This window comes from Palaemon carinicauda, unplaced genomic scaffold, assembly GCF_036898095.1.
Source record: "Palaemon carinicauda isolate YSFRI2023 unplaced genomic scaffold, ASM3689809v2 scaffold405, whole genome shotgun sequence".
NCBI lineage: Eukaryota > Metazoa > Arthropoda > Malacostraca > Decapoda > Palaemonidae > Palaemon > Palaemon carinicauda.
Genome location: NW_027171657.1, coordinates 59,971 through 85,222, shown reverse-complemented (window position 1 = coordinate 85,222; position 25,252 = coordinate 59,971). Strand labels below are relative to the sequence as shown.

The 25,252-nt window shown below is 36.9% G+C and overlaps 1 protein-coding gene across 1 annotated transcript in view; it reads right to left on the bottom strand.

Moving 5' to 3' along the window:
- Window positions 1-25,252, bottom strand: part of LOC137636844 (WD repeat-containing protein 75-like) — a 50,583-nt gene that overhangs the window by 7,405 nt on the left and 17,926 nt on the right. Inside the window, exons 6-15 of the mRNA XM_068369205.1 lie at window positions 24,106-24,284; window positions 22,238-22,393; window positions 17,685-17,875; window positions 15,819-16,003; window positions 13,465-13,625; window positions 10,925-11,111; window positions 9,003-9,184; window positions 6,119-6,279; window positions 5,114-5,341; window positions 3,353-3,444 (exon numbers count right to left, since the gene is read on the bottom strand). Of these exons, the coding sequence (XP_068225306.1) occupies window positions 3,353-3,444; window positions 5,114-5,341; window positions 6,119-6,279; window positions 9,003-9,184; window positions 10,925-11,111; window positions 13,465-13,625; window positions 15,819-16,003; window positions 17,685-17,875; window positions 22,238-22,393; window positions 24,106-24,284 (1,722 nt within the window). The remainder of the gene's footprint in view (window positions 1-3,352; window positions 3,445-5,113; window positions 5,342-6,118; window positions 6,280-9,002; window positions 9,185-10,924; window positions 11,112-13,464; window positions 13,626-15,818; window positions 16,004-17,684; window positions 17,876-22,237; window positions 22,394-24,105; window positions 24,285-25,252) is intronic.

Sequence of the window (25,252 nt, the reverse complement as noted above, 5' to 3'; positions counted from 1 at the left end):
TACACAACAGGCACGTGCCCTCACAACCACTTACACTCGCGGAAGGAGAGCTGTAACCAAAACAGAATTATAACAATTATAATTATGTAACTATGTAATTATGTAATTTAAAAATGAATGAACACTAAAGAAAGAACGAAAACCCCGAAAGGAATCGTTCTACAAGCTGAAAAAACAAAAAAAACAACTACAATTAGATTCATAACTAATTGATACAAACGTACGACGTAGCAACCCCCCACACGGAAAGGAAGCTAGGCTACAAGGGCGTAGTAACACGTAGTAAAAGGGTGAACGACCTCAAGAGAGAGAGAGAGAGAAAGACATAAGTCAAACTCGATCGCCACCCATAAAATACGCCGTGGTGGCCTAACTGCCGAGGCCTCCACGTAGATATCGTACACTACACACACACATCTGAAAAGGAAACTTACTTATTTCTATACTCAAATATATATACAAACATGAAAACATGTTTACATATATACTGAGTAAAAGAAAAGTAAGCGATTAAGTAAAGACAAAACAGACAATGGCTGCCAAGCGAGGACCAAGACAGAGACGTCTGTCACAGTCCGAGCCAAAAGTTAAAGTGAGTATTCACGTGTGTGTGAGGGGGAGGAGGGGTAGCTAGCTACCACTCCCCTACCCCCCCGCTAACTAGCGCGGGGGTAATACACCCTCGTTAAATTCTAATGGCTCGCCATTTCAGATACGCTAAAAGTAATAACCCTTTGTAAATAGCGTGGTTTGTATTTCGGTTACGGAACAAACAAAATTTAATTTTAGAAGACCTATCACTTCATTAACGCATTAAGGTATATAAATTCCTCTTTATGTTAGCTCAAAAGATAAAGATTCCAGTAGATCTGGAATACCAAAGCCCTCCACCTTCACCAGCAGAAAATTGGAATTCCATGTGTTGTCTGAGATATCTACAGGCAACGTAGGTTACAGATAAAGGCAAGATATGTTTGCGACTGAGAAGTTGTACAAAAATCCTAATTCTGATAATAAATTCTATTATCTAAACACTTATCTGGTAGTCATTATGCTTTACACATCAAAGAAACTGACTTTCTGACCTTTAGCAAATTTTTGGGCAGCGTAATGTACACACAACACAAAGTATTGTTATCACACTGCGTGCTAAAAAAGGAGTGACGTCACTGGCGTGGGTTGGTTAGTACTGTAGTAGTACGAGGTTGAACGACGCCTCGCTGTTCGGGGATTTTGACAGGAGACATCTAAATGGTGCGAGGCCTTTGGTTGTGATTTATCGCACCCCAGTATTATATCGACACCTTATACAGGTGAGCGAGCTGGGTTCAACCTGGCATTCCCATGCAATTTTTTCTCTGGTAATATATAGCAGTTATATACCTTAGAAATAGTGCTAAAGGAGCATTTCACTGGGCAACACGGGTCTCTCACCCAGAAATAGATTTTTCCTTCGTCAAAATCCCTTTTATAATGCCCAGTACAACAGATACGTAGCGCTGCTGGGCGAACACACCTCAATAAAATTAAGTGACATTTATTTAAATAAATCTTACATGGTAGTCATTATGCTGATTTTCATTTAATTTTTCCCTGTTGGAGCCCTTAGGCTTATAGCATCTTGCTTTTCAAACTAGGGTTATAGCCTAGCTTGTAATAATAATAATAATTCGAATGCTTACTCAGTTTTAGACAATTTACCTTTTATAAAGGTAAAAACCTTCCTTTGTCCTTCTAATAACTAAGTTTTTGCTAATTTTTGCTAATACATTCAAGATCATTGTTGGATATAATGCCCGCCACCCACCTTTGCGTAACAATCAGCTGTCACTTTAATGAGTCTATAATACAAGTACGAAGCACATTTGGTTCATACCGCAGGTAACTAAATGTGCATAGACGGCGATACCCAATTTTTTTTAATAGGTAGTAAGTTGGCCACGGCGCCAGCCATCCGTTGAGATACTACCGCTAGAGAGTTATTAGGTCCTTTGACTGGCCAGACTGTACTACATTGGATCCTTCTCTTTAGTTACGGCTCATTTAATCTCTGCTGACACATGCACAGAATAGTCTGGCCTCTTCTTAACACATTTTTCTCTCTCTTCCTACAATTGACATTATAATTACTAAACAATTCTTCTCTCAAGAGCTTAACTACTTCTATGCATTTGTTCAGTGGCTACTTTCCTCTTGATAAGGGTAGAAGAGAGAATAGCTACGGTAAGCAGCTCTTCTAGGAGAATGACACTCCAAAATCAAACCATTGTTCTCTAGTCTTGGGTAGTACCATAGCCTTTGTACAATGGTCTTCCACTGTCTTGGGTTGAAGATCTCTTACTTGAGGGTACACTCGGACACACTATTCTATTTTGTTTTTCTTCCTCTTTTTATTTTGAAGTTTTTATCCTCTTGTTATTTTCAAGTTTTTATAGTTTATATATGAATGATTTATTCTAATGTTATTATTGTTCTTAAACTTATCTTGTAGTTTTCCTTTTTTCCTTTCCTCACTGGGCTATTTTTCCCTTTTGGAGCTCTTGGGATTATAGTATCTTGCTTTTCCAATTAGGGTTGTAGCTTAACAAGTAGTAGTAGCTGTAGTAGTGCATTTGCACTGATGCGCAGGGGTGCCCTTTTAGCTCAGAAAAGTTCCCTACTAGCTGATTGGTTAGAATTTTTTTATCTCACCAATCAGCTAGTAGGAAACTTTTTGAGCTAAAAGGGCACCCCTGCGAGTCGGAGCAAATGCCCCTCATTAAAAAAAAATTGAGTACTGTATAGTGTGCCTGAGAACCAAGCAGATTATTGTGATGTCAATTAGTAATTCATATGTTATTGCCATGTACTGTATATAAAAATATCCAGATTTTTTAGCTTAAACAGAAATTTGGGAGTCGCCTACAGATGCTTCTCAGTGGCAGCCAGCAGCAGGTTGATTTTCATTAATAGAAGACTCTCATTTCTTCAGGATTAGTGGAAGATTAGCATTAAAGAAAGGCTGAGAAAGTGGAAGAATAGGAACTGAAGCTGAGAAATGTAAGATGAAAAAATGCATTTAGAACTGGACGGATACTACAATAACAGACCTGTAGATGCTTCTTAGTGGCAGCCAGTAGCAGATAAAATTTCATTAATAGAAGACTCATTTCTTAAGGATTAGAGGAAGTTTAGCATTAAAGTAGAGCCGAGAAAGTGGAAGAATAAAAACTGAAGCTGAGATGGGTAAAATGAAAAAATGCATTGAGAACTGAACGGATACTACAATAATAGAAAGAATAATACATAAAGAATAAATAGATACTAACCCTTATTGGGTTATCATCTCAACAAACTAATCCCAGCAACTTACCTAGTTAAGGCTTCTGGAATAATCAGCTGGAAATATTCTCTTGCTAGAGTGGCAAAGCCCTCCAGTCTGTAAACACGAGCATCGTTCAAGACCTGAGAAGAAAGAATACGAAATTCAGTTATAATTCTAAAAAAAAAAAAAAAAAAATTTAAATTTAATTCAATGCTTCTAACATGCAAAGTTGAGTTATTTGTTCGGCTAAATTTCATGCATATCCAGTAGTTGTTTTTATCGCTTTTTTTCTCTATGCCACGTGAAATGAATATTATACTACCACGCTCAGAAGGTTACATAATACAATAAAACTCCTATTTATTTTCTTTCATTTCTTGTCATACTACCTGAGTGAATTTTTTACACTAACTATGAAAAATCAAATTTTCACATTTCATGCAAAGATGCTTACCTACATAAATTCAATAGTACTACAAGAATATTTATTCGACTAAATATAGATGTCTTGAGACCTCCTATTAATGTACCGAGACTATCTTTAGATCAGAAATTATACTTTTGTTTATAGCTGTATGTCAAAGAAACTCAGGCCCCAAAATGACTATTCTTAACTAAAAAATAATTAAAATATGAAAAACAAAATTCATCTACCCTAAAAAAACCGATATAAAGATTCTGCGATATTGATTTACATATATTTATAAATCCAAAATGTATTGAGGGAGCAATAGGTGAACTGCATTATGGCAAAGGATTACTGTATACTAACATTTTCATAAAGAATGTACTGTATGTATTTACATATTTCATAAAAAAATTCTTTTGCCATTTTTTAGTGTAATGGTCCAACGTTGAGACCAATATAAGGATGTGTAAAATGCCATACACTGGATTTTATATTTGCATTTAATATTCAAGAAAGACTGACGTAAAGTTGGAATTGACATATGCCGAACCGACATAAAGAAGTGCATTACTGTCGTAAATTTTCTGTCCTAATTTCAACCAAATTTATCCTTATACTCATAAAAGTTGTAAAGTTGATCTTACCTCTAAACTAAATTACATAAAACTATAATTATTGATTACAAGGAAATAAACGGCGTACATAATCGAAAAATATCATCAATGTAATTTCCTTTGGTATAATGCTCCCATTTAATTTCAAGATTATATTTCTGATGTAGTTTCAGTAAACGGTCCTAAGAATATCTGTCTGTAAATCATCATATAGAGGACTAAGCAATTCATGATGAAATCTTGTTTGATTTGTAAATGTTCAGTTCTTTACAATTTTCCGACTCTTCTGGCTAAAACTGGGCTCTTGAAAATTTTCAGCGGATGGGTTTGATAGAGTAACTCGAGGCCAGCTACTGTTTAGCTAGACTGCCCAATCAAAAACTGTATACCATTATATGAAAAATATGAATTCTATAAATATGGTTGAATTTGAAAGATTTAATTTTATTATTTTTAAAGGGAAGAAATTTACCAGTCCAATGAGCCAAACTTGATTCGTATAGAGCTTAGCATGTGATTTGATTAAAACAATATGTGGAATAATAATAACGTACAATATGTGGAATAATAATAATGTACAATATGTGGAATAATAATAATGTACAGAATGTGGAATAATAATAACGTACAATATGTGGAATAATAATAATGTACAGTATGTGGAATAATAATAACGTACAATATGTGGAATAATAATAATGTACAGAATGTGGAATAATAATAATGTAGACACTAAACCATGCATTACATCAAAATAATAACAACCAATCCCTCTTAAACACAAACCTTTAACAACAATGCCGATGAATTTTGTACTCTAACACCAAACGCCGCAGATCCTACTTGACTGGTCTTCTTATCGACAACATCTGATGCTCGAGTTTGAGCCAAAAGAGAGCTGAATGGAGTTGGCAAAGGAAGTGCAACAGTGTCTTGCACAAGCTTTTGAACTAAGCCTTCTATTGCCGCCTCAGCTGCATGTTTGTCTCCTTTAGGTTCAATGAGTTTAAGTCTCTGGGAAGAAAAAAGAAGATCAACATAACAATTCATATCTAGAGAACAGTTATCCCTTTCACCCCCAATGGACGTACCGGCAGGGTTGCCATTCGTACAATAATTATCGTACATGTACGATTATTTTGGGTCTGGTACGATTTACGATACATACCTTACGTATATACGATGTATGTGTGTGTTTAATTAAACAATTATACCAAAATATTTTGAAATAAGTCAATCAGGTAACTCCCTAATAATTATATTGAAACTGTGTACGATAATTTTGGTTGAAAAACGACAATTTTAAGGCTCATGTACGATAATCCAGTCGAAATAATCTGGCAACCCTGCGTACCGGTACGTCCTTGCAAAAAACAGTTATTTACATTTTTTGCACATTTTTGATAACTTTATGAGAAACTTCAGGCATTTTCCAAAAGAATGAGACCAACCTCACCTCTCTATGACAAAAATTAAGGCTGTTAGAGCAATTTAAAAAAGATATAGCAAAATGTGCTTGAAAGTTCAACATAGCTTGGGGTAAAAGGGTTATAGTGCCATAACTTACATCCAGTACAATAAAATACATACAGATAAAGTATACAATAAAGAAAAAGGATCCATTAGTTTATTAGAAAATAATTAATTGCAAAATGCACATGAAAAACTAGAAATATAATTCACTATATTTCCTTAACTCTAGTAAATTTCATTAGATTTTTTTATTTATTGCATCACGGTAATACAAAAAAGAGAAAATTTATATGAACTTATTCTTGAAAGGCAATATACCTGCGCTTTGTCAATGATGAATAACTGACTCTCCTCATTCCAGGGCGTGCCTAGCGCGACCTTCTTCTCACGTGGAATGAATGCAGCACAAAGAGCAGGACTGGTTATTATATTTTCTAGCCTTGTTGGCATCTGCATGTTTTGTGTGTCAAACATTAATGCTGGAAGAAATATTACATTGTGAGAATATTAACCAACCATAAATATAATTTTGGGGGGTAGCTGACATCAACAAATGAAACAAAAACAAAAAGGGGACCTCTACGTTCCTCCCAGCCTGACAAGGGACTCAACCGAGTTCAGCTGGTACTGCGAGGGTGGGCTGTGGCACCCTAGCAGTACCAGCTGAACTCGGTTGAGTCCCTTGTCAGGGTGGGAGGAACGTAGAGGTCCCCTTTTTGTTTTTGTTTCATTTGTTGATGTCGGTTACCCCTCCAAAATTGGGGGAAGTGCCTTGGTATATGTATGTGATGTATGTATAAACATGGATGAATAGTGTAAGCAATTAAAAAAATATACCCCTCATGCCACTCCAATCAATTTTGTATAATTAGTTAAAGAGCATATCAAGCAAATATGGAGCAGCTAACTGAGAATTTTCGTAGCAATAACTGACATTATCTATGATCTCAGTTGAATATTTCACTCTCTTAGGCTATACTTCACCAAGGTCATGCAAATTATACCATCCACTTGTATCAAACAGATAAAATATCAAACAGATAAAATAAAATGATTAGCAATATTCTGTAGTATATTACTTACTGTGTTTTCATTTACAAACAGTTAAATGGAATATGATTACATTGAGAAGATGATTTTATTCTATCCTCATAAGCACAAAACTTTCCACAAAGTTTAAATAAGTCACAGCTGAAGATATGAAAGATATCTGCATGTTTAAAGATGGTATCAACAAGAAAACTATTCTCTGAAGATTGCTAATTAATTTTATGTAACTCACCTGATGTCTATATTATTTCTCTCTCAAAGCTGTTTAAATTTCAAGTGTACACAAAAAAGCAATAAATTTACTTAAATAATATGAAAGAAAATTAATAAACAAAAAGGAAATGTGCACAGGGGTAGTAGCAGTAGATGTATCTACTGGGGAGACCACAGCAGTAGATGTATCTACTAGGGAGACCACAGCAGTAGATGTATCTACTGGGGAGACCACAGCAGTAGATGTATCCACTGGGGAGACCACAGCAGATGTATCTACTGGGGAGACCACAGCAGATGTATCTACTGGGGAGACCACAACAGCAAATGTATCCACTGGGGAAACCACAGCAGTAGATGTATCTACAGGGGAGACCAAAGCAGTAGATGTATCTACTGGGGATACCACAGCAGCAGAGACAGACCACAGGGAAGGCTTAGCTATCTTCCCACTCACGGCGTATGCCTGCCCCTGCACAGGAGGCTACGACCAGTGCTCGGTTCACAGGGATGAAAAAGAACAATCATGCCCCCTACAAGAAGTACAGAGGGAGTGAGGGTCTACAAACAGTTTACTCATAAACCTGTTGCAATGGTCACCTTTTCCCCCTTGCGAAGTACAAATCTCTTGCTTAAATTTCATTACAACGAACTCCAATGCATTCACTTTTTGTAAAAGAAAAAGAAAATAAAATGTTTGATTAAGAGCTGACAGTACAACCATACTTGTCAGTGGCCAAATAAAAAATGAAGCTTTCAGACTGGTGAGGGGGGCTGGGCTCCCCACCCACACTTTCCACCAGTAGTTTAACTACTCATTAAAACATTCTATCACTGTCTCTAGCTCGCATTGACATAATTTCCCTATTAAAGGACGTTGGTTTGTAAGTCACATAAAAACAAAGGTTATTATCATTAAAAAAATTGCTTATAAGAAAGAGCACAAGCTTAAATAAGGAAAAAAGGAAGAAGATGAAAAGTGCAGAATGTATATAAATAAGTACAGGGCTGCATACAAAAGAAAAACATCTGAGGACCAGTAAGATCATGAATGGATGTAGACTTGGACTACAGCATTAAAATACAATAAAAGTGTAAAATGAGATATTGTACAATACAGAAATAAAGTACAGAAGTTCCTCCTCAGCTTACAAACTTGATTGGTTCTAAGAAGCTGTTTGAAAGGCAAATTTTTTTACATTTTGGCCTAGGGTAGGCCTAACCTGAATCTTATGCCTATTGATTTCCGGCTACAAAAGTCAACAAATTGTTAGGTTTCATATGAAATATATGTCAGGTTTTTACAAATGTCATTTTGCTAACTGTATAAAATGATATAATATTGTTTTATTACAAACAGACAAATATAATCCTCAATTTGGGAGCATGGATCTCCAAAACATATGACATCTTCAAAAACACAAAATAACACAGAGCTACGAAAAACACGTCCGAACGTTCACGGGTGCTAACAATGAATGATGGGAGAAGGTTAGGTGGTGGTGGTGGTGGTGGTGGTGGTGGTGGTGGTGGTGGTGGTGGTGGTGGTGGTGGTGGGGGGGGGGGGGGGGGGGGGCCAGTAGCTGTAGTGAACGGCACCTCGTAGTAACGAGGGATTTTGAGGAGGGAGAAGTCTAATTGGAAAGGGATCTCTGGTAGTGGTATCACTTGCCCCAGTTTTAATACCGACACTCTATTAGAGTGAGCGAGCTGGGTTTATTCCTGGCATTCCATGCAACTTTTTTCTCTGGTATATTTGGCAGTATTTATACCTTTGAAATGGTGCTTTAATGAGCATTTCACTGGGAGACACAGGTCGAGCCCAGAAATAAATTTTTCCTTCGTCAAAATCCCTTTACTATTTTCAGTTAAATTTGTTTATAAGTAAAATGTTTGTAACTTGAGGACCTCCTGTAATCAGAAATCGACTACGACTTACCATCACATTTACTCGAGAAGACGACAACGTACGAAGTTATAGGATCCACCGCCATACAAGTAGATTTGATCATAACCCTCCAGGAGAGAGTGCATGTAAATAAGTTCCAACCACATAACCAGTTCTCACTACGGGTCATGACCATCGATCCACAATTTGCTGTTCTGCCAAATTCTATTTGCCTGAAAAAAAAAAACTTCTCTTCAATACAAGTAACTGACTGCATTCCAATAAATAAATAAATAAATCTACATCTAATAATTTTCATTAGATTCAAAGTAAAGTACTAACAATAAAAGTCTATGTTCAATTTTTTCATCTCTACACAAAATTTAATTATTGGGATTACTGTACAATTTTCACATTAATCTTACATAGTATTCAAAAGGTACTACTCACGACCTCTTGCTTGGAATTTTAAAAATTCCAATTTACACTTATTGCATTTCTGGCTAAAACTTCAAAAGTTCAAACTCTCAGCAAATGTTTTTATATTGAACAGGCTGACATGTCTCTTTTTATAGTTTATATATGAAAGATCTGTTTAACGTTGTTACTGTTCTTGAAATATTTTATTTTAATTGTTCATTACTTCTCATATAGTTTATATATTTCCTTATTTCCTTTCCTTACTGGGCTATTTTTCCCTGTTGGAGCCCTTGGGCTTATAGCATCCTGCTTTTCCAATTAAGGTTGTAGCTAAGCTAGTAATAATAATAATAATAATAACAACAATAATAATAGAAAAACATCTGTATTTCATGTTTCAAAAAGTTTTAAAATGAAAATATTTTGTTTTAGTGCTAACAAGTCCTTAGTGTATTATATACTTATGCAAGGGCGTCTGGTCCCATATGTAATCGTTTCCTGAACTGGGTTACCTACAGTATTTATGTACCTTTTCTTACAGCATTCCAGGGAAAGCAATTCATTTCGGTCTCCCATATACTGTAGAGTAACACCAACATTTTCTATGATTTCCTGAGGATTAGATTAGTGTTTGCTGAACCTCTCTCTACATTATCTTCATCATATTATTTTGTCTGTTTGTTTATATATTTAACTTATGTTATGTTCATGCTGAAAGATGCATTACGTTTCAGTGACAATAACTAAATATGCCAAACGATGAAATTTTCAGAGAAAAACTGCTACTATTTTTTTTTAATATTGACCAATTTTTGTCATTCAACCATGAAAAGTGTGAATTTTATATTCTACAATCTTGATGTAATGTTGGAACCGAGAAATGTCGAACTGACGTAAAGAGAAGTATTAGCGTATTCTAATAAGGAATCATGATGACCTCTTTATTATCATTCACAACTAAACTACTGTAAATACCATATTTCAAACTCCTATGTTCAATTGGACGTCCAATATACATGAAGTATCTCCTAGTTTCAGATGTCTGTCAAAATCCAAATTACTGTTGTTCCTTAATTATGGGGAAGAGCCACTTTTTGTTCATATAAAAATCTTAATTTAACAGCAGATCTTCATTATGATTTGCCAAGGATATTGTAAAATAAAAGTAACTAAAGGGGCACTCAGTAAAGCGCAGACCTCCACCGCAGCAGCTTATTTCTCGACCTTGACCTTTGACCTTAACATGTATTAATTGGCGTGGATTTTCATACACTCAAATATGAACCAAGTTTGAAGTCTCTGTGACAACAATGTCCAAACTTATGGCTGATTATGTGAATTGGATATTTTGCTAGACCGTGACCTTCCAAATTTAATCACTTTCATCTTTTTACATAACAGTTAATCACTGCAAGCTTCATTACTCTACGGTTAAAACTCTAGCCAGGAAGCTGTTCACAAACAAGGGCGAAAACGTAACTTCCTTCCAACTTTGTTGGCGGGGGTAAAAATAGAATTACATCCTCATAAAATAAACCAAAAAATTTCCTTACTTTAAACTTTCTTTCAAATAAGGTTGAGACAGTGTTCCCTTCAAATGGCACTGATTGGTAGTCCAGATGGTAAGTATGTTAGCAAATCCAGCTGCAATAAGTGATCCATCTGGAGCAATAGTTACAGCTGTGGCTGGCAAATGACGATAAACACCAATCTTCTGACAGCTCCATGTATAGCTTTGTTCTGCAAAATAAAAAGAAGCATTACCATAGGTGCTACTAAAATACTAAAATAAATTCCTATATAAAATTACCTGAAGTTTACAATAATAAACTTAACATAAATAAATTAATGGCCCTGCACCACTCATGTTAATATAATCTATTTATAGAATAACTTCCATATGATATAACTGCCAATGAAGGTTTTCAAAAAAAAAAAGAAAAAAAAAATATGACCTGAAGTTTACAATAATAAACTTAACAGAAATAATTTAATGGCCCTGCATCAGTCATGTTAATATAATCTATTTATAGAATAACTTCCTGATGATATAACTGCCAATGAAGGTTTTCAAAAAAAAAAAAAAAAAAAAAAAAAAAAATCAATCAATCAATCAATCAATCCTGAAAATATATTGGAAAGTTTCAATGTGGTTAGCTGTAGCATGAGGGGACTTTTGTGTACTAAACCTCACCATCCTTGTAAGTTAAGGATGGGGTGTTTGGGTGAGCCTATAGGTCTATCTCCTGAGTCATCAGCAGCTATTACCTGGCCTTCACCAGTCCTAGCATTGATGGAGAGGCGGTTGAGCACTGATCATATGTATATATGGTAAGTCTCAAAGGCATTGCTCTGCTAACCTTGGCAATATCACTGTACAATGTATCTGCCTTCCTTGAGCAGCCTTTAAACCTTTAAATGATTCCGTGGTTGTTTGAGTAGATGTCCTGATTGGCAATTTGATGATTAGTTTTTCCAATAGAAGAGGCCACAGATCTGTGAACCACTCCCTCTGAGGCCAAAAATTAGTTATAAGAATCCTCCTTGCCTTTTGAAATTGGAGTAACCTGTTGTCAACCAAAAAAATCATGGTGAAGGAATAGAAAGCATTAAGTAATAGATTCTAGCAAACTTATAACAGGGCATCTATTACCCAAGCTTGAGGATCTTGAACTGGAGAGCGATAAGTCTCTCCTCTTGTTTATTAATGTTGTAATTGTCTGTCTTTGGTTTTCCCTATTCTTTCAAAAAGTCATGATACACTTAATGAATAAAACAGCTTTAGAGGACTTCCAAAGGTATCCAGATTGTGCAGTGCCATGCGAAAAGTCTTTCATTCGGAGATGGTGGTCTGGTAGTAGCATTCTTGCCTGGTGATTATCAGACTGGGGTCCGAGTCCCGCTCAAACTCGTTAGTTCGTTCTTCGCTGCAACCTCACCATCCTTGTGAGCTAGGGATGGGGGGGTTTGGGGGGAGCCTATAGGTCTATCTGCTGGGTCATCAGCAGCCATTGCCTGGCCCTCTTTGGTTTTAGCTTGGGTGGAGAGGGGGCTTGGGCGCTGATCATATGTAATATGGTCAGTCTCTAGGGCATTGTCCCGCTTGATAGGGCAATGTCACTTTCCCTTACCTCTGCCATTCATGAGCGGCCTTTAAACCTGTGAAAAGTCTAGGACTTCATGCCCTGTTACCTACCCTTCTCGAGTATAGAGCTGACTGTACAGATATACATTTTCTGGGCACTTCACAAGCACATGATAAGTACTGGCAGGCTGTCATTAACCTGTGCTCTAATTTAGGTAATTTAGGTAGTCAGTATTTTCCCAGCAAGAAAATCAATACATACAAGCCATAAAGGGATTTTATTTATATGAGATAATGAACTCATGAGTTATAAAAGATGAACAAAAATATATAGGTTAGTTTAAGTATATATAAAAAATTAAACCTAACAATTTCCAAATTATATGAACTTGTTTCTTTCACACATAACTAAAATTGGAAATAGTTGGGAATAAATTTAAATTCTATGTAATATCTATGTTAGTCACATACATATACCAAGGCACCTCCCCCAATTTTGGGGGGTAGCCGACATCAACAAATGAAACAAAACAAAAAGGGGACCTCTAATCTCTACATTCCTCCCAGCCTGACAAGGGACTCAACTGAGTTCAGCTGGTACTGCTAGGGTGGCACAGCCCACCCTCCCCTGTTATCCACCACAGATGAAGCTTCATAATGCTGAATCCCCTACTACTGCTACCTCCGCGGTCATCTAAGGCACCGGAGGAAGCAGCAGGGGCTACTGGAACTGCGTCACAATCGCTCACCATTCATTCCTATTTCTAGCACGCTCTCTTGCCTCTCTCACATCTATCCTCCTATCACCCAGAGCTTTCTTCACTCCATCCATCCACCCAAACCTTGGCTTTCCCCTTGTACTTCTCCCATCAACTCTTGCATTCATCACCTTCTTTAGCAGACAGCCATTTTCCATTCTCTCAACATGGCCAAACCACCTCAACCACCTCTATGTTAGTTAGAAAAATAGAATTGTTTACATAAATAAAAAACCAGAGCCCTACTTACTGTATATATCTGAGCTGTCATAAACTTCCCAAATTTTGAATTTCCCATCATCAGAACAAGACACGCAGATTGAAGTACTCGGAGACTTTGAAGACAGGTCAAATGCTAGACCATTGACGTATTTATCATGTGGCATCACTATCCCCGTGTTTAAGACCCAGCTGAAAGAAAAATATGTATAAAATGTTATCATATATTCCTGATGCTTAATAATGACAGAAAGTATGATAGCGATAAAAGAAAAAATATGACATTTGTAGATGATTTGTATTTTTCCCTAACTAATACAAACCTTCCATTATCTATATATGGATATATCTTTCGGCAAAGCTGGAAGGTAGCCAATTAGAAATTTTGGTGCGAGGTTGCAACCCTACATAGAGCCTGGGTAGGGGGTGGCTACTGGTACCAGCCACCTGTATATATACTCACGGATAGGTGAAACTAGTCACTTTTTCTCTTTGGCTTAGAGAGAGAGGCTGTCTCCTCTATATCCTCCTCAGATTGCCATAGACACTGACAAAAATTTTTGTTCACACTCACTTTACGCTGATCTTCTCTTTTTCTATCAAAATGATGATCAATGACAAAATTTTCTGCATTAAAATATCCCAGAATCAAAGTAGGACAAGGAAAAGCCATCTCATTCACAGTAGCATTTCATCATACTGTCTTGGGTTAGAGTTCTCTTGCTTGAGGGTACGCTCGGGCACAATATTCTATCTCATTTCTCTTCCTCTTGTTTTGTTAAAGTTTTTATAGTTTATAGAGGAAATGTTTATTTTAATGTTGTTACTGTTCTTAAAATATTTTATTTTTTGTTGTTTCCTTTCCTCACTGGGCTATATTTCCTGTTGGGGCCCCTGGGCTTATAGCATCCTGCTTTTCCCACTAGGGATATGGCTTAGCAAGTAATAATAATAATAATAATAATAATAATAATAATAATAATAATACTGTGAATTAAAACTACAGTAGCACCTGAGGTAAAGAGTTTAATCTGTTCCGGGAGAGAGCTCTCAACAGAAAATGCTTGTATCCTAAAACAATTGTTCCCATCACATATAAAGGAAATTCACTCGATGCATTCCACATGTCTATAAAGACATATATTCACTCATTTTCAATGGTTCTGTAATGGTAATTATTGAAAAATTTATAACCTATAACATCACAAATAATTATAAATGAATTCACAATGAAAATACAGTACCGTAGAAATAATTACTTATGAATTTAACTTGTACTTTACTGCTCTTGCCTTTTCTTTTAAATTGAATGGAAATTAGATGAAAAAGTGAAATTAATGGGATAATGGGATACATGGCAACATTCCTCTCAGCAGTAGTTGGTGAAGGTTAACGTTTACGTAGCAGCGTCATTCCTCGTGACAGCATAAGGGGATGCTGAGGAGGGAGAAGAATAATTGGTAAGGGACCTCTGGTTGTGATTTCACACGCCCCAGTTTCTATACCGACACCCTATAAGGGTGAGGGAGCTGGGTATATTCCTGGCATCCCATGCAACTTTTTTCTCTGGTATATTTAGCAGTATTTATACCTTTGAAATGGTGCTTTAAGGAGCATTTCACTGGGTGACACAGGTTCCTCGCCCAGTAATAGATTTTTCCTGCACAAAATTTTTGTTCACAGGCCGATGCAATACTTGTAACCCAATTCAAATATGTATTTTCATATCCAGTTTTGTTTGTGTTCAAAGTTACTCTAAACCAAAAGTGCTACAGTATTTCTCAATAAGCCAATTTTTTTATGCAATTGATGAAGAAACAAACAGAAAGTGCTTCTCAATTGTAAATTTGCAATCAAGAATCAAGTTAAAGAAACATTATCAAGGAAGAGATCTACATGTTGAGGAGCCATTGTCCGTGATCTACTTACAACCATACTTTGAGTTTTGTTAAGGCTAAATTTCATGCCCAATAATTTGCACCATGCAATAATTTTAGCTAGATCTCCATTAAGGGATTCTGCAATCCCAGATCTACATTCAAGAGACAGAATTGATGCAAAGAGAGTAGCATCATCTGCATATGTAACAACATTGTTTTCTAAGCCAAACACTACCCTGAGAAACACCAGATATCACATTCTTATACAGTACTCAATATGGTACCCATCAACACCTCTTTGAAATCTAGTACTATACTTAAAAATTCAATAATGATGCTCAGAAAATGCCAACCTATTGCAAACTGTTTGAGTTTAAAAACAAGGGTCTCATGATCAACATGGTCACAGGCAGCACCAAACAGTTCTTTTTGATATTTTCAAAAAGGGGAATTCCCCTACAAAGGATCATCAATAAAAGATTTAGGACAATTACTGTGAAAATACCTTTGTTTCTGACTGTCAAATTCCCAGAACTTCAACCGGATTTCAATCGAGGATTGAAAGTCGTCTCTAAATTCAACGGTAGATAACCACGTTCCTTCAGGCGATATGGCTACCTTTTTCACTTCTGTATTAAACATCTTTGTATCACGCTCATCACTTGTAAAGTTCTCCATCACTATGTCCAACTGGAAATAGAAAAAAAAATAATTCAATACAAACTTCATAATAGAAAACATTCATTTTAATACAATAAAATAAATTACATAATTTTGATAGCTTTTTCACAATGCTATGAATACATACATACATACATATATATATATAATATATATATATATATATATATATATATATATATATATATATATATATATATATATATATATATATATATATATATATATATATATATATCAAGGCACTTTTCCCAATACAGTACAGCACTAGGCACATTGTTATAACAAAGTATAGAATTTAAATATCAAAATAATGAACCCAAAGAACACATTATTAAACATTAAAAATTACCTACAACTATTAATGTAGACAATAGCAATGCGTGGACAGCAGTATAACGGAAAACAAGTGTACACTCCCCTGTACTTACAAAGGCTACTGCTATATAAAGGAAATCACAGTACTCAATACTCATTAACCCTTTTACCCCCAAAGGACGTACTGGTACGTTTCACAAAACTCATCCCTTTACCCCCATGGATGTACCGGTACGTCCTTGCAAAAAACTGCTATTTTTTTTTTCATATTTTAGATAATTTTTTGAGAAAATTCAGGCATTTTCCAAGAGAATGAGACCAACCTGACCTCTCTATGACAAAAATTAAGGCTGTTAGAGCATTTAAAAAAAAATATACTGCAAAATGTGCTTGAAAAAAAATAACCCCTGGGGGTTAGGGGTTGGAAATTTCCAAATAGCCTGGGGGTAAAAGGGTTAAAAAAAAAAATTATAAGCATAGATTATCATGAAAAAATTAACGCAGCAACTGTTACTCAAAATAGAAAAATTGAAAGCAAATAAGAGATAAGAATGGGAAAAAATTGAAGCAAAACATAGGCAAAAGCATAATGGCGTTAAATACAACTAGACACGCAAAGGAAAGGCTACCTTCATTAAGTGCACAGACCTCCCTTCACACCTTCACCTAAGGGGTTACTGCACTGTAATTGTTCAGTGGCCACTTTCCTTCTCGTAACGGTAGAAGAGATTCTTTAGCTATGGTAAGCAGCTCTTCTAGGAGAAGGACACTCCAAAATCAAACCATAGTTCTCTAGTCTTGGGTAGTGCCATAGCCTCTGTACCATGGTCTTCAACTGTCTTGGGTTTAAAGTTCTCTTGCTTGAGGGTACACGCGGGCACATTTTTCTATCTAATTTATCTTCCTCTTGTTTTGTTAAAGTTTTTATGGTTTATATAGGAAATATTTATTTTAATGTTACTCTTCTTAAAAAAATTATTTTTCCTCGTTTCCTTTCCTCACTGGGCTATTTTCCCTGTTGGGGACCCTGAGCTTGTAGAATCCTGCTTTTCCAACTAGGGTTATAGCTTAGCAAGTAGTAGTAATAATAATAATAATAATAATAATAATAATAATAATAATAATAATAATAATAATACATACATATACCAAGGCATTTCCCCCAATTTTGGGGAATAGCCGACATCAAACAAATGAAACAAAAATAGGGGACCTCTTCTCTCTACGTTCCTCCCAGCCTGACAAAGGACTTAATTCTTCTTCTTGAAGTACCTGTACAGTATATCTGAAGGATTTGCTAAATACAAGATAGGCCAATTCAAATTGATGGGTTTGTATAAAAAGCAAAAAAGTAAGAAACATCTGGTCTTACCTGATAAAGTGACTTATTGTGTGCGAGATCATAAAATTGAAGATGTCCAGATTTCCCATTTAGAACTATAGCTCTTGTCCTGGGGTCGTAAACTATACCAGCAGGATACGGTTCTACGCTGTCTATACTTAGGGACACACCCTGGATTGAACCCTCTAGTTTGTAATCTCTAGCAGATATAACTGTAAAAGCTGAAATGAGAAATATATTTCATTATAAGTGAATAAGTTTATCCAGATATTTAAAAACTGCTGAAAATACTTGCTTATAGATAAAACATCTCTAAATAACACTAGCATTAGTTAGTTGGTTAGTTCAAAATAAAAATTTAACATGACCTCAATCTATTGAGGTTCTTCTATTGCTGGCCCTAAAAGAACTGTTAGGAAAGTAAATGAATAAAATCACACATTTTTAAAGCCATTTAAATTTTTCCTAAACATACAAAGCTGAGTTCTTTAATGGTAGTATGATTCAGCGAATGAAAGTGACAGAGAGACAAAAATTGAATGTGTTTGAGATGAAGTGTCTAAGGAGTATGGCTGGTGTATCTCGAGTAGATAGGGTTAGGAATGAAGTAGTAAGGGTGAGAACAGGTGTAAGAAATGAGTTAGCAGCTAGAGTGGATATGAATGTGTTGAGGTGGTCTGGCCATGTTGAGAGAATGGAAAATGGCTGTCTGCTAGAGAAGGTGATAAATGCAAGAGTAGATGGGAGAAGTACAAGAGGAAGGCCAAGGTTTGGGTGGATGGATGGAGTGAAGGAAGCTCTAGGTGATAGGAGGATAGATGTGAGAGAGGCAAGAGAGCGTGCTAGAAATAGGAATGAATGGCGAGCGATTGTGATGCAGTTCCGGTAGGCCCTGCTGCTTCCTCTGGCGCCTTGGATGACCACGGAGGTAGCAGCAGTAGGGGATTCAGCATTATGAAGCTTCATCTATGGTGGATAATTTGGGAGGGTGGGCTGTGCCACCCTAGCAGTACCAGCCGAACTCAGTTGAGTCCCTTGTCAGGCTGGGAGGAATGTAGAGAGGAGACGTCCCCTTTTTTGTTTCATTTGTTTGATGTCGGCTACCCCCCAAAATTGGGGGAAGTGCCTTGGTATATGTATGTATATATGATTCAGCGAAGCTGGAACTCAGCTGTCAGAATTTACAATGAAGTTGTGATAGTTACTAGAGGGAAGTAGGTAGGCCCAGCCCACCCCACAGTCCACTGAGCAGCCACTTTGACCACAACATAGGACTTGCATGGCAGTTGAGGACTTGAGGCAGGAAGTGTAAGGTAAGGCCCACTTCACACGAGCGGTTTGAAACCCTGGGGTTGCGACCGTGCAGTTTAGAAATCAATGTAGATCAATGAGGGCCTTCACGCACTGCGGTAAAGGATCGATCAGTGTTTTGCGATGATACCGTCATGTTAAAAGAAATGAGGACGATTTTTGCTGAAATAATATTGATTATTATTGTTATTATTATTGGGTGGGTCCACCATTTATGTAATTGCTTCTTTTTAACACTGTTTATTATATACATTTTCTTCTTCACATCCTCCATTTTGAACATACACCTATACGCTAGTATTCTGTTCCCTGGTGTGGACGAACCGCACGGGAAACAACCACTCGGGTGAAGACAAGCTCTTTGACATGTGAGAATCTGCCTCATGGTTTCAAAACGCTAGTGTTAAGCAAGCCTAAAGGGTTCCGGTTTACAAAGTTAGAAAAACTACAAATCACTTTAATAATATGAGATTTGTTTTTACAATAATACAAAACTTCATCCTTTAATCGGAGACATCCTTAGGAGGGAGGAAGTTCCTATAACCAAAACGCTTGGTTTGAAATTCGGGATGTCAAAGCGGTTAAACCTGAAAAGAAACCAAGGTGATGTGTCCCGTCAACCTATTAACAACCTGGGAAAAATATGCCCCAGATGAAAGATTATGTTTCTACCAAAACTTGACAGATGGTCATGGAAGAATCTATGTCCACCCAAGGATATATTGTAGTGAAAAAGTATATATTGAAGTGTGTAAACTGTATAGTCATTTGACAGAAATGGATTTGTAAACATCTTAATCCATCCTCTCATTCATAAGGTGGATAAGGGATATAATTCCACCCTAAATTTACAGAAAAGTTGCTCAGTACAGAGATTTACCTACATCAAACGACCGGTCCAGCAAATAACGGCATGACCGATGCAACCCCCACCCCCAACCATAAGGGAAAGGGGGGAGGAGGAATACTTTGAGGCACCTGTATAAGTGCTAATGTGGAAGTAAAAGATATTGATTTAGAAATGTATAATAACAGGAAACGGAGAATCAAATAGAGTTGAGAACCACATTGTGATTGATAGGCAGGACTTAGGAGGATGTATAACTTTTTTGCTACCTTGGAGACACACTAAACTGGTCACAAAGAAGGTGATAGAGAGCAGTAAAAAAGAGTGACTGTAGCATAGAATAATAGTAGATAAAACCCACCGTTTAGTATAGAGCAAAGATATACTAGATGGGCATGTAAGGCCTGTACTACTCTATAAAGAAGAAAATGGCTAATAACAAGGAAAATAAGAATTTGGAAAAAGTAAACTTACAGACTTGGGAACCTATCCCAAAACAAGGACTATCTATCCCATTTCTACCATAGGACCAATTAATGAGTCTAATCCTCTTTGAGTCACACCCCAGAGACAATAGCTCATTTTATTTGTTTGTTACCTACTCATGCATACAATACTATGGAAGCTGTGTTGACATCAGACAAAGATTAAAAGTCAAAAGAACTTCTCTTACCATACCAAAGCAAGCCTGTGCCATATGCAAGAGTCTGTTCCAGTTGTGCATTCCATGCCTATCATATACCACAACCTATTACCAGAATTTTTGCTTAGTCTTGAGCAAGCCCATAGAATAGCATTACTAGTAGTACAATGTTAGATCTTTTATATAAGGATATAGACTCCTTCTCAAGCATACAATGAGGCGCCTGCTTATGAGAGTTCAGTCTCAGCAGATTAATCTTTGGGGACTGCATTCCTAAAATATTTTGAGAGCGGGTCCCACTTTCTACAATGGCCCATAGATGTCACTTTCCTCCTCCTTCCTTAGCTCTTACATCTGTTTTACCCAGCCAACCATCCAGTACCTTAAGGTGCTTTATGAAGCATAAACAGAAAAGAGAAAACATCTTTGCACCTTGGAGGTCATGTAAAAACCGGTACCTTAACTATTAACAGTACCAAAGTTCTCCTTTCTCATCTACCTTGACTGAAAATGATGTCAAAGTTCTCCTTACTCATCTACCTTGACTGAAAATGACGTCAAAGTTCTCCTTTCTCCTCTACCATAACTGATGATGATACCGAAGTTCTTTCTCATCTACCTTAACTGATAATGATACCGAAGTTCTTTCTCATCTACCTTAACTGCTAATCATACCAAAATTCTCCTTTCTCATCAAGTCAAAGACTTTTCCAGTGAGAGCTTGGACTGGGTATCAAAGAATTTAAAATTTTGAGATGGCACTGGGAGAATGAAGACTGGTAATACACCTATGTCAGTGAGAAGATTCATCTTTGTTATTCAGAACGTTTAAGAAGCAAACCTCAACAATCAAATACATCTGTCCTTCAAAAATTATCTGAATTTTGTCCGGACAAGCTCTATCACTTACCAGTTCAATGATCTGTACTAGCAAAAGCCACAAAGTATTCACAAAGGTACGTATTAAAGATATACTGATCTTGCCGGATGAACTTTGCCACTATCTGGATGACTGACTGATACTGGCTGTCTAGGACTTGGCTTGGTGACCTTTTCAAACTTGACCTGTTCCACTAAAGTTGCATGCCAAAGTATGACAATCAACACCAAGCAGGAGAAGGAAGGTCTTTGGAGGACAAGATTAAATGGCCGACATCTGCTCTAAGCACTTTCTACTTGAGCACTGCCATAATGGACAAGACGTGGCAAGTCACAAAATGATCTTTGGTCTACCGGAGAAGTAGGTTCCCTTCAGCAGGTTAAGGAATTGATCTTTCAAGTTCACTTTTGAGGAATTGGAAGGCAGTAACCCAGACCTGGAGACAAAGGAAGTGTTGGCTATCATCTACTCATGGAGACAGAATCAAAATCTGAACAAGAAAGCTACAAAAATTCTGGGAAAACCAGATGTTCTTTTGTTCAAGAAAACCTGAAAATGGGAGAGCTTATGGTTTGGATCTGCAGCCAAAACTTTTATGAATGCAAGAAGTACATCAGATACATCAACTTCTTTGAAATAGAAGCAGTTTTCTTAGGCTGCCAAACATTCAAGGCATCCTACGAAGGACAATATACTTTCAAAAATTTTGCATTTACTCCTCAATAGAATAACATTCTGCATTGTTTAAATATTACAGAGAGAAATCAACGCAACTTACAGTAACTCTGGAGAGGGAATATACCACCAACTATATCATAAAATTTTCAGTGAACACAATGTACATTTGTTATTAGTTTAAATATAAGTCCTTGCTAAGACAACATAAAAGTAAGCAAACATACCACTATCAACATGAGCACAAATAATCTTCTTGTTCTTCATATCCGTCAAGACGTACTTGATGGGCATTCCAAGACGTGGCATGAAATATCTTTTGTTTTCCGTGAGTTGCCATTTCACCAGCACACATTCTCCACTACCACTATATAATTCAGCGCCTGAAAATCGAAGGGTAAAACTTATGAAATCATAAATTCAGAATAACAAGAATGTAGAGAGCATTTGTACAGATATTTAGCAAAAAAGAATAAAATACTCTAAAAACTAATAAAGGTTACTGTATAATAAAAAAAAATTTGGTTAAAAATATAAATATTTGCCAATGAACATCCATCCATATACCAAGGCACTTCCCCCAATTTTGGGGGGTAGCCGACATCAACAAAGAAACAAAAACAAAAAGGGGACCTCTACTCTCTACGTTCCTCTAGCCTAACAAGGGACTCAACCGAGTTCAGCTGGTACTGCTAGGGTGCCACAGCCCACCCTCCCACATCATCCACCACAGATGAAGCTTCATAATGCTGAATCCCCTACTGCTGCTACCTCCGCGGTCATCTAAGGCATCGGAGGCAGCAGCAGGGCCTACCGGAACTGCGTCACAATCGCTCGCCATTCATTCCTATTTCTAGCATACAAACCTAATATTGTTTAACTAATAAAGTTGTGCTGAGATTCAGAGAATCTCCTATTTAATGTATATTTAACAAAGGCAATATTCTTTTTTCACTATATTATCAAGAGTAGGGCCCAGTTGGAATTACCACAAAGGGAAATTGGTATAAAAAAAACTTTTAAAACTATACAAGAAAACTTGAACAAAGCATGACTTTGTGAAGAGGTGACATTTAAAAGGGCAATTCCTTTGCGTGAGATGTGCTTAGGTACACAAACTGCGTTTTTTAATGCATAAAATGAATCACAACAAAAAAGCAATTCTATTCAGTATATCGGTATTAAACAAAGACTCATCAGGATTAAAATTTATTCCAAAATTCCTGGCATCTTCAACATTACAATCATTTACTCCAGTATCCAACAAGTTTTCACCAATAATGTTTAAATCAAATAAACTATACATTAGTTGCTGAGAAAGAATCTATTGTACTGCATTACATCTACATCTATTTCTTATAAAAAGATTGATAATCTCTGCAGTTCAAAAAATGCAGTTTCCAGTGTGGAGCAGAGTTAAAATTACAAAATTAAAGATTTTAACAGGAATAATAAACCATAATGAGGCAATTATAGTGAAGAAAGCTCTGGGTGATAGGAGGATAGATGTGAGAAAGGCAAGAGAGCGTGCTAGAAATAGGAATGGGTGGCGAGCGATTGTGACGCAGTTCCGGTAGGCCCTGCTGCTTCCTTCGGTGCCTTAGATGACCGCGGAGGTGGCAGCAGTAGGGGATAAACCATTATGAAGCTTCATCTGTGGTGGATAACGGGGGAGGATGGGCTGTGGCACCCTAGTAGCACCAGCTGAACTCGGTTGAGTCCCTTGTCAGGCTGGGAGGAACGTAGAGAGTAGAGGTCCCCTTTTTGTTTTGTTACATTTGTTGATGTCGGCTAACCCCCCAAAATTGGGGGAAGTGCCTTGGTATATGTATGTATGTATGTATCTTCCATACATACATATACCAAGGCAATTCCCCCAATTTTGGGGGGTAGCCGACATCAACAAATGAAACAAAACAAAAAGGGGACCTCTACTCTCTACGTTCCTCTTATTATTGCAAATCTGTATCCATTCTGCTAACACACTGTACTAAGGAAAGGAATGATAAAAACTTTTTGTTCTCATCCACAAAACAAATATACAGTACAGTATAGTAAAATCATACAATCTACAATTATCATGTAAGTGACTTACCTGTCCTCGAGAACGCTAAGTCTGCAACAGGAAGACTATGCCAATGAAGTTCAGTCTTTACAGGATTCTTGTATAGTCCATACCACAAAGATATAAGGCCATTATGGTGCCCGGTAGCGATTGATAACTGTGTCGGATGGCAAGCTACACATGATATCGTCCGGAGCCCGATGAAATGCCTAGAAGGTAAAATTAAACTACCTGTATTCATAAAGTAATTACCATAGCTACAAAAATATACCAATGTTAAACATTTTTTTAAATTAATCTGTATTTTTCCTAGCTATACAAACAAGTTCTTCAGTATGGAGAAGATTCTGGCGAAGGTTCGAAATGGCAAAAGAAGATTTATCAAGGTTCTGGTGGGCACCAACCAGTAACCACTGGTGGTAAGGGCCTCTCAGTGCACCGAGCCTTTATTTTGATTTTGCTTGTGGGGTGAAAGCAGCAGGAAGTGAAACATAAAGGACTTAGGTTATTATCACTACGAAAAGTACACATTACTTTTAAAATTTGTGATTTATTCCTATGTGAATACAAACCCTCATCCTAAGTAGAGGGAGTCATCTATAGGAGGGAGGAAGTCCCACTCGCCCAACTGGCTGGCAAGCAACCCAGAACTGCGATGCTCAGCCCGGAAAGGAGAGCAGAACAAAGGATCCTTGCATCCTGGGACCCAGAGATTTGCTGGTGCCAAAAGTGTTATCCCAACCTCCCTTTAGTCCAGAGTCAGTCTCCATCCTTAGATCGAGCTGACAAGGGAAAGCAACAAGGTCGAGGACTCTATATTAACCTGCAAAGGACGACATGCCAAAGGCTAGGAGAGCAACTGAAGTGACCACTTTGAGAATGTGCCTAAATGCAACTACTACAGTATATGGGCACCGTGCCCATTAGAGCCCTTGGGAAATAAACGCATTTCCTATAATAATACAGTACAATCCTGAGCACCTGCTCAGGTATGTATTGTAAAACTAACTTACTTACCTTTTACATACTAACCAGCATATTTACTTCAGGATGTACTTTCTGGAAGGAAAAAAAGGGTTAGATGAGTTACTCCCATGGGCAAACAGGTGAGGGTATATGACCGATCAAGAACAGTTGAGAGACATGTGACCAATAGCGAACAGAACAACCAGTCACA